Raw genomic sequence first — 10,260 nt, 5'->3', positions numbered from 1 at the left:
GAAGTGAACAGATAATTCTTCCCTCAAACCTAAGCCATTTCCTCCCAAATTGGTTCTAAATTTAAAACTTTATGGCACATTATAGATATATATACATTCAGGAGCCATGACTTTTGAGGAGGAAACTTTTTTTTTTTTTTTTTTTGAGAGAGAGAGAGAGAAAGGGAGAGATAATGATCCACATGTGAAAATGCACCAATGATGACTTGAAGAACATCATGCAATAACAGAACCTGAATACCCGGTTGCTAGGTAAAAAGGTTCGACCTTCGGGGCAAAATGCTAATTCACCCTAAATTGAATCATCGGTTGCTTAACTTGCTGCTACAAATAGCTTCTTTTTTTTCTCTGTTCATATTTTTCTCACAATGACTATAATAATTGCTATTGAGAAGATCCTTCTTTTTGTTTCATAAAAAAAAAACAAAAAAAAAGGATCTATCTTTTTGGTGAGTATTGCAGGTTCCGGGATTCTTTTCTACATCTCCTCACCCTTCTAAATAGTTAAATTTTGTTCAAAATAGCACGGATAAACAATAAACTGGACTATCAAGATAGCCATCAAGATATGGGGCCATCTGATTAGAATTCTTATGGTATGAAAGATAGTACAGAAAGCTTGATTATTCCCCTCTCCCTTTGAATGGCATGTAAAAATCACAGTCCACTTGTTTAAATATATGTTAGAAAAAAGTATAAGTTTCCCTTTTGAAACAAGACAACCGGCCTCTGTTGATGAACCTATAGTAAGAGTCAACGGTGAAGAAGCCATGATAACACAACTTCCAAATGAGAATTTTCTTGTGGATACTTGCATCCCATTGAAAACGGCAGTTCGGAGGCGACTAATTGGATCCAACAATAAGGGCATATAATACTTGGTGAGCTGCAACCAGATGCATCTCCCCTTGTCATCCTTTCACACGGTTGCTGCTTCTATTGTTAGCCTATAGTCACAGAATAAATAGATTGATGAAGATGGAATTGTCCATATAGAGCTTGAGTTGACGGATGGCCGGGGAAGGCACGGAGCAATTAAGGTGCATGGCCCCTCCCATCTCCCACTCTTACATGGTTAGTGAAAAGCAATTTAGTTTCTTTGTGCATCCATTGCTGTCAGCGTCCATGTCCATTAAAGAATCTTTCTTTTGTTCATGCGGGAAAGGAAGTTAGAACATAGTAGGCTTAGAAAGAGAGAGAGAGAGAGAGAGAGAGAGAGAGAGAGTGTTTTATGATCATGGCATATGAGCAAAATGTCAAGACTGGTGAGTGATCTCGGAAGGGATGGGATGTTATATATGGTCATGATGGCGAGCCAATAACAAGATTCTTCTATGTTTTCCGTTCTGATATTTTAATTTTTTTTATTTACTTGTGCCACAATCTGAATACGAATTGCTTCTAGATGGCGATATGCAGTCTTTACGGAAGTGTCAAAAGTATGATAAAAGGGTAGGTATGGAACTTGATTTTTCTTTTATATCTATACCTACTCTCCTTCGGTCCTTGTCACTCTTGAACATTCTTGGAAGATGGAATGGATTTCCTTCTGCACTTATTATTATTATTATTATTATTATTATTATTATTATTATTATTATTATTATTACTACTACATAATACAACCGAGATGTAGTGAAAGTGTTATGATGAATATAATACTTATTTAAAACTTTGATTTTGTTTTTATTACACTATTTGAAGCTTGTTCTATGGATGGTTTGTCTTTAGACATCCTGCAATATGGGAACATAGACACCATGGTAGGTCATCACAGACCAAATATTGATTACATTAATGATAAATAATTTTATTTTTGAATTCCCTTGACAAGTATTGTAGTTGGTTGTATTCGATGCCATAGAAAATTTATATAACATTTATCAAAATAAACACCCTCAATAGACTTTTCTCAAGACAATAATTTCCGCACACTTCCAACGTTTCATAGACTTTACAAGTCTTTAACCGGCGTAAAAGTATGAGCTTGGCTTGTGAAAAGTCAATAGAGTAGCATCTTATGCAAAATTATGGTTGATATATAATTTTTTTTTCTTTATTATCCACTAATCTAGCAACCTCTATGGTGCTTATTCTAACAAAAGAACAATGAAAAGTTATTAACTGAATCTGTAACTATATCTCGTGAGTTGCCACCAGAAAATATTAAATATTTAAACATCAAAATATAGCAATGCTAATTGCTGCACCCATGCGGGTGTTGAAGAAACTTTGACTAGGCCGGTTGCTTTCTACTAATTTTTCTTGGACTTCGGATCCCTAAACTTGAAGATAGGGTATCAACCAGTTGGGCAAGCGGCCTCGTGACACTCGAAAAAAACTGTAGCATCCGAGTCCAAATGTTATTCATAGGATATGAAACAGTTGGATTTATCTGAGCTCGCATGTCATGCATCATATTGTATTTCTAGTTTTATTAAATACATGTTACACGAAAATTCATGCTTTTTTCTTTTCTCACTGCCAGTTTTCTGCAAATGACAATAACTAATAAATATTTCATCAAGGTGTTGGCTAGACTAATAAAAGAAGTGCCACATGGATTTATTAACCTAAAATGATCCTCCTCTCAATAGCTTAAGTTTTAGAGCTGCGAATCTGTGATGGGTGGTATCTTATTATGCATCACCAACTTTATTAGGCATGTGAGCCTCTCACTAATGAACACCAAGATGGAGGAGGACCTAGATTTATTGTGCATCACTATCTTTATTAGTCATATGGGTCTTACACTAAACGATACCAAGGTGGAGGAGGACCTAGTAGGGGTAGAGTAGGACCCAAGCCATAGATGAGCCCTCCCAATCTCTAGAGTAAGAGCCAACCATGATGAAGATGTTACGAGGTTGGATGAAGAAGATTATCATAGTCCCATATTGACCGATAAAATAGGTGTCGTTTGGATTTATTACCTTGGGATGGTTCTCCTCTTGATACCTTAAATTTTTGGGCTACAACTCTGCAACACTAGCCATCCTAACGAAAAATTATTAGATAGACTTAGGCCCTGTTTGGAGGAGCTTTTGGAGGGCCAGAAAGCACTTTCTGGCCCTCCAAAAGTACTTTTAGATGAAAAATTGTGTTTGGTAAATTTTTCAAAAAGCTGTTTCAGCTTTTGCGGAAAGCTGAAAACAGCTTTTGGGAGGAAGCTCCAATTTGAAGCTTTTGGAAGGAAGTTGTTTCAGCTTTTTCGGAAAGCTGTATTTTTGACAAAAATGCATGTTAAAATAACATAATTATATAGTTTGTCCCTTTATAAACCTAAAAATATGCTAGAGCCAAGAACCCTAGCAGTCAGACTCTCTTCCGTAAGAAAAGGTATTTTCCTTTTTAATTTTTGTATGCATCTCTTGAACCACATTTTAGAAGAAAAATTTTTTAATCCTTCTCCATACCTTCCAAAATCAATCTAATTTTTTTTTTTATCATCAACCTCGCGGCCCATGCTGAGGTCCTCCTCGAGCGTGGACCACGAAGAAGAGCCCCTGGACCGCGGAAAATTATTTTATGAAAAATTATGGAAAATTATTATGAAAAATTATTTTATACTAATCATTATAATATTTTATACCTTTATTTTTTATATTATACTGTAAATATAATATCATATTATATTATATCATAATACATTAATATGTTATGTTAAATAATTTAATATTATATTATATTATGAAAAATTAATTTATACTAATAATTATAATATTTTATACCTTTATTTTTGTATTTTACTATAAATATAATATCATATTATATTATATCATAATACATTAATATGTTATGTTAAATAATTTAATATTATGTTATATTATGAAAAATTAATTTACACTAATAATTATAATATTTTATACCTTTATTATTGTATTATACTATAAATATTATATTATATTACATTACATTATAATACATTAATATGTTATTTTAAATAATTTAATATTATGTTATATTATGAAAAATTAATTTATAATAATAATTATAATATTTTATACCTTTATTATTGTATTATACTATAAATATTATATTATATTACATTACATTATAATACATTAATATGTTATTTTAAATAATTTAATATTATGTTATATTATGAGAAATTAATTTATACTAATAATTATAATATTTTATATTTTTATTATTGTATTATACTATAAATATAATATATATTACATTATATTATAATACATTAATATGTTATGTTAAATAATTTAATATTATGTTATATTACCAAATATTAGTTTACTCTAATAATTATATTACTATTATGCTACATTAACATAATATTATTTTATATTACAATAATATTATACTATATTGTATATTTATGTATTAATTTATGTTATATTTTATTATATTCTGTTGTATAATACTATGCAATGTCCTTTATGGTAATTTTGTCATACAAAAGTACTTTCTCAGTTTGTTTACCAAACACAAAACAAAGTACCACAGCACTTTACGAATGTAGTTACCAAACAATAAACAGCTTTTTATAACAGCCCTACTTCAGACAGCTCTACTTCCAACAGCTCTACTGCCAACAGCTCCCCCAAACAGGGCCTTAGTCAGCCACATCGCCCAGAGACTAGTCTAATACACATTGGCCGCATTAGCACCTTCTGATCTAGCACCTAACCATGGTTAAAAGAATTTTTTTCAAAAAAAAAGCATGAAACCTCTTGTAACAATCTAATACCTTATCCAAAATGGCTAGCCGGAAGATGTTTTTTAGATTCCTTAGTCCAATATAAGTACTCAAGATCTCTCCCATGAATAATCAATGTGTCGCCACAAAAATGTTCGTTGCTTACTGAGCTGTCTAGTTCGTTATCCTCTATTTTACTATTTTTATGGATATGATAACTAAGATGACACATGATTACGGTCGGAAGAATAAATAGAGGAATATCTTTAATTTAAATTAAAATTTGATTAAAAAATAATATAATTTTTTAAAAATTTTATTAATTATATAAGATATTAAAAATTAATTTTAATTATTTAAATTTATTTTGCTGTTTGCTTTATAAATATTATAGATTTGTAATAAAATTTTTTATAAAAAATGCGATGGCTGCCGTGACCGTCGTCTCGGGAACTTGGGTGGAAGGAATTAGGCAGCGTCTCGGGGACGGCAAGGGCGGATCCTTCGTCGCTCCCTGTTCGTACCAATACGCATCCACGAAATTTTAACTCTTTTAACCATGGTTAAAATTAGGTTAGAAAAGAACTGACGTGTTTACTGAACTGACGTGGTAAATAAATCTACTAAATTTACCATAATTCTCTCCATCCCAGCGCCAATTACCGTTCTACCGCCTGATCCTCATGTCCCTATCGTACTACCCTCCTATTTCCTCTCCCTTTGTAGTACATGCGCTCCTGCCAACTTTCTTATCTTGACTTCCTCTCCGTCGTCTCATTAACCTCCAATCCTTCCAAAAAATGGTACTACCCTTGTTCGCACAATTTATAAACCCTGGCCTACGCACCATGAATCCCTCGTAGAATCCTCCGTCCTCCTTCCCTCATGGCCAAATCCGCTCTCCTCCTCTTTCTCCTCTCCCTCCTCCTCCTCTCCGCCGCCTCCGTCTCCGCCCACGGCGGCGATCACGACTCCGACGCCGACGCCGACTCCGGCGATGGGGACTCGCCTAATCTTCGTTCCAAATCTCTTATCCTCGTCAAAGTTTGGTGCTTGATACTGATCTTCGTCGGGACCTTCATTGGAGGCGTATCCCCTTACTTCTTTAAGTGGAATGAGGGGTTTCTGGCGCTCGGGACGCAGTTCGCCGGGGGAGTGTTCTTGGGGACGGCCCTCATGCATTTCCTCAGCGATGCCAACGAGACTTTCGAGGATCTCACGGAGAAGGATTACCCTTTTGCTTTTATGCTCGCCAGCGCCGGGTATGTGATCACAATGTTCGCAGACTGTGTGATTTCGATGGTGGTGGCCAGGGGGAGGAGCCTCCGAGATGTGGAAGGAGGAGCAACGGATGGATATGGAGGTGAGCTCCTCAAAATTTCTTTCTTTCTTTCTTTCTTTCTTTCTTTTCGGTTCTCGTTTGCTTGTTTATTTGTCTTTGTTGATAAGATTTGTATGTATATAGATTTCTAAATGATGCTTTAGAGTAGGGAGAGACCTGGAAAAGAGAAAAAAATAGTTCTTTTGGAATTTTTAAGAAATATGGAGGTGACATATCGAGGACTTTATTTTTTTTTTATTTCCAATTTTACTTGGTAAGATTGAAGACATATTAGGGAATAAAGTGTTTCTGAAATATCAGTTGAAGAATTTTTCTTAACTTGAGTTTATTTCAATTGACCCAGATGGTCTTTTTTGAAGAAAAGAAAGCAATTTTATCATTTGGACATCTTTAATTTATGACAGTGCTCACCTTTCAGTATTACAATTTGGCCTGTTATTTCCTGATTTTACCGGCTTTAGGTATAATAATGAATGTTCCCCTGTTTCATCCTCAACATTTCCTTATGATATATGTTTTGTATTGATAAGACTGTATTTTTTTTTTCTTTTCTTTGTTCAGTTCAGTATGGTGCCATAAATTCATTCATAATTGAATCATCGTTTAAGAACGTTGTGCTCGTTGCAGGGAAATTTCAAGAGAGCAAAGTCGGCAGCAACGGTGGAGGCTCACAATTACAACCAGAGGTGAGTTTGTAGTACTTTAAGCCTCAAGCATATCTGCATATTTGCATGCAGAGGATTTTCTTAGTACTGCTGTGAGGTCACCTTCCGGGTTGGCCAGGGACATCTGGGGTACCCCTTCTGCTCTTGTAGCGCCCATTTACGTTTTCGTATCCTGGGTACCCCCACCCCCTGGCTTCCTGAAGGTGAATTTCGATGGCAGTATGGCAGCTGACGGGAGAGGTGGAGGTGTAGGCTTCGTCATTCGAGATCATGATGCCAGGCTGGTGGCACTGGGGGGTCAGCGGATCTTCGATGCATCGGTGGTATGTGCTGAGCTCCGAGCCGCATGGGAGGGCATATCTTATGCGAGACGGACACTGGGTGCTGACCAGATCATTCTTGAGGGCGATTCGTCCACTGTGATTGATTGGGTGAGGGGTCGAGGTCGTGCAGGTGAGGGTAGACCGCTGCTTATGGACATTCGCAGTCTTCTGCAGGCGTGTGAAACCTATCAGGCTACACACGTCTACAGGGAAGCGAATTGTGCAGCCGATTGGGTCGCTTCCTATGCGGCTCACCATTCTGGAGGTTTTATTTTGTGGGAGCCCGACACTGTGCCGGAGTCTCTCTTAGATTTACTTGTTTCAGATTTTGCAGGCCGTATCCACACCCGTAGGGTGTGAGCCGCCGTTGTACCAAAAAAAAAAAAAATATCTGCATATTTTTGTCTGCGTGCATGTTCATGTGCAGCAGTTTTGCTCAAAAACTAATAGAAACTGCAAAAGTTACATCGAGGTTTTCTAAGGTGTTTTCCATGACAATCTTACTCTACTAGTATCTACTTCGCAATAGGAGGTTAAACTCTGTTTCCTTTTCAGCATTTTTAATAAAATTTTTGGCCTCCCTTTCATCCCCCAAAAAAGGTCGTTTCCATGACAGAATATATTCTGATGAGTGCTGCATATTTATTATAGGTTGAGAGCACTAGCGGCCATCAATCTCTAGCATCTATGCTTCATGATGCTGATTCACTCGGAGATAGCATTTTGCTGATTGTGGCCTTGTGTTTCCATTCTGTGTTTGAAGGCATTGCAATTGGAGTTGCAGGTAAAATATTCATCTACAGATATGACATCTTTTATCTGAGCAGTAGAATAGGTATTAACAAAGAAAACGAGAATGGAAGGATTCCAATCTTAGTGTGCTTGTAAAAGTAGAAAAGAATGGGATGTCCTCAGTCAAGAAACAAAGGGAAGCCAAAAGTACAATAACATGAATTGCCTTATAGAGATTACTCTTTTTAACAAAGAAGCAGTCGTTTTAGACCAAAGAGTAATTCTAATTGTTTGTCAAGATATGCAGAACTAAACTGAGCCTTATGAAGATTCTACTATTTGATTCCTTCTAAACTTTCCATCCTAATTGCTCCAATAATCTGCTAATATCTCATGCTGATTGCAATGAAGAGGCTTTGAAAGTATCTTGTGGAATAGCTTGAGCTGGTGCTTTCCATGTTTCTGTCCCTGGACTGTAATTGAGGCTCTGCCTCCTCCCTTACCAGAAAATGAAAAATCTCTTGTGGATGACCTTTGATAAAACCAGAAAAGCATTTAAAATCTAGGGGTGTCCTAGAGGAGATTAAGAAATAACTCAAAAGATTTTGGTCATCATAAAAAGTTTCTTGATTATATTGACTTATACTCGCCCAAATCCGGTCTCTCCCCAACATAATGTAAAGAGTCCTTGTTGACATTTATGCTTGTTCCAGTTCATCATTACACTTGGACCCAATCATGCCCTTAATTGTGTTAAGCAATATAGCTCCATTGATGCACTCACAAGAAATAGGAAAGCTGCTTCTAACACTCTCCTTCGATGACACTTTGATTGCCATATATGATAATATTAAGACTGACCTTCATTCCATACTCAACGATCTTGTAGGTCCCATCTAGTATGCTAATATATTCAGCACTTCTGATTGTAGAGCAACAAATGAATCTGGTCCAGACACCTGGTGGAGCACGTTTTGCTAGAACTAAGTTTTGTTTTTTTGTTTTTGAATCTAGTGGAAAGTTCAGAACCTTAAAAAGCTACAGCTGTGGGCCTCGGACAAAAGGTTCTACCAATTAAACCAAACCCAGCCTATCATTATTGAAGTGCGAACATTAGTCTTGCCCAGCTCTGAATAATTAGATCTGACCTTGAATGACTCATAGCTAGAATCATCCAAATATGACCCAAACAATTCGCATGTTGATCTTCATTTGAACTTCTAGACCTGAAACCCTGCTAGGTTGGAACTGAATCATGTTGGGTGCAAGCCCAACTTGATCCTTCGCACCCTACTCTGCCAAATTCCATGTGTTTTCTTTTTGATCTTGATCATTTGGTTCGAAGGCACCAAACTGTTCCTCGCCGCGCGGTTTGGCTCTGCTTGATCAGTAGGGAAAGATGATTTGATTTATTAGACTGTAATAAGGTCATTGCTATCATTTATATGTGAGGTGTCCCGGTGTCAGAACTAGTTTGCTGATGTGGTGTATGTATGTCCAATTTTCTTGCAAAAATCTAAAAGCTGGATCTTTTCTTCTTGTTCTGTGTCTATTCCTGTGCAGAGAACAAAGCTGATGCATGGAAAGCCCTGTGGACTATCAGCCTGCACAAAATATTCGCAGCCATTGCCATGGGGATTGCACTCCTACGAATAATCCCAAACCGACCGCTCCTATCCTGTGTGGCCTATGCCTTTGCTTTTGCTATCTCGAGCCCCATTGGAGTAGCCATCGGAATAATAATAGATGCAACAACAGAGGGTAGGGTGGCTGACTGGATATTTGCCATCTCGATGGGTCTTGCTTGTGGGATCTTCATATATGTTTCCATAAACCATCTTTTTGCCAAAGGCTACAAGCCACAGCGACCCATTGCAGTTGACACACCCATGTATAGATGGTTCTCTGTTGTATTTGGGGTTGGGGTGATTGCAGTTGTGATGATATGGGACACATGAGGTGTGAGAAGTGAAAAAGCCATGAGTAAGAAATCAAGTGCAAAATGTCTAGGGAGTCAACCCTATCATGTTACGAATTTGAGTCTTCCTCTCACGGCAGAATACTATAAATGACTCTTTCTGGTGGCAGGAATATTGTATGTATTTTTGCTCCAAGTTTTTAAAGAGACACCATTTTATCTCGCTGAATTATTATTTTCTGAGAAGCAACAATTTCTCTACAATGGTAAATGATCTGACCATGTTTTCTGTCACTTCTTCTGGAAACCACAGGTCATAGTTTGCAAATGAGTCAGATTATATTGGGCTGGTTAATGTTCATTGTTGAATATTCTTTTGCCCACGGCAGTCGAGCTGTTTTTCTAAATGGGATTCTTCTATTCTGCACTCTGCTCTCTGGTGCTTGTGGTCATTTGTTGATCATGTCCAAGATAAAGCGGCCAATAAATATAAACCCAGATTTTTCTCCAGCTGACAGTACAGAGGGAGGAACCAAGCCATGGGAAGTACAATCTAAAGCCCAAGTTAACCCTTAAGAAGCTATGATGAGATTAGACCTTCAATTGAGAATTTTTAAAAA

The 10,260-nt window shown here is 36.8% G+C and overlaps 1 protein-coding gene across 1 annotated transcript; it reads left to right on the top strand.

Annotated features, from left to right (window-relative positions):
• The first annotated feature begins 5,423 nt into the window (after positions 1-5,423).
• On the top strand, positions 5,424-9,886 carry LOC103707581 (zinc transporter 2). Its single transcript, XM_008792116.4, has 4 exons — positions 5,424-6,023; positions 6,630-6,688; positions 7,642-7,774; positions 9,286-9,886. Exons 1-4 carry the CDS (start codon positions 5,546-5,548, stop codon positions 9,678-9,680), a joined length of 1,065 nt encoding a protein of 354 aa, XP_008790338.2. The 5' UTR covers positions 5,424-5,545; the 3' UTR covers positions 9,681-9,886.
• Positions 9,887-10,260: the final 374 nt, after the last annotated feature.

The sequence above is a fragment of the Phoenix dactylifera genome, unplaced genomic scaffold (genome assembly GCF_009389715.1).
Source record: "Phoenix dactylifera cultivar Barhee BC4 unplaced genomic scaffold, palm_55x_up_171113_PBpolish2nd_filt_p 001325F, whole genome shotgun sequence".
Lineage (NCBI taxonomy): Eukaryota > Viridiplantae > Streptophyta > Magnoliopsida > Arecales > Arecaceae > Phoenix > Phoenix dactylifera.
This window is presented reverse-complemented; position numbering and strand designations above follow the sequence as displayed.

Excerpts from the sequence above, each read along its gene's own strand:
- LOC103707581 (XM_008792116.4), top strand. The coding sequence starts at position 5,546 with ATGGCCAAATCCGCTCTCCTCCTCTTTCTCCTCTCCCTCCTCCTCCTC. Across the intron at positions 6,024-6,629 it reads AGCAACGGATGGATATGGAG|GGAAATTTCAAGAGAGCAAA; the intron begins GTGAGCTCCTCA and ends TGCTCGTTGCAG. Across the intron at positions 6,689-7,641 it reads GCTCACAATTACAACCAGAG|GTTGAGAGCACTAGCGGCCA; the intron begins GTGAGTTTGTAG and ends TATTTATTATAG.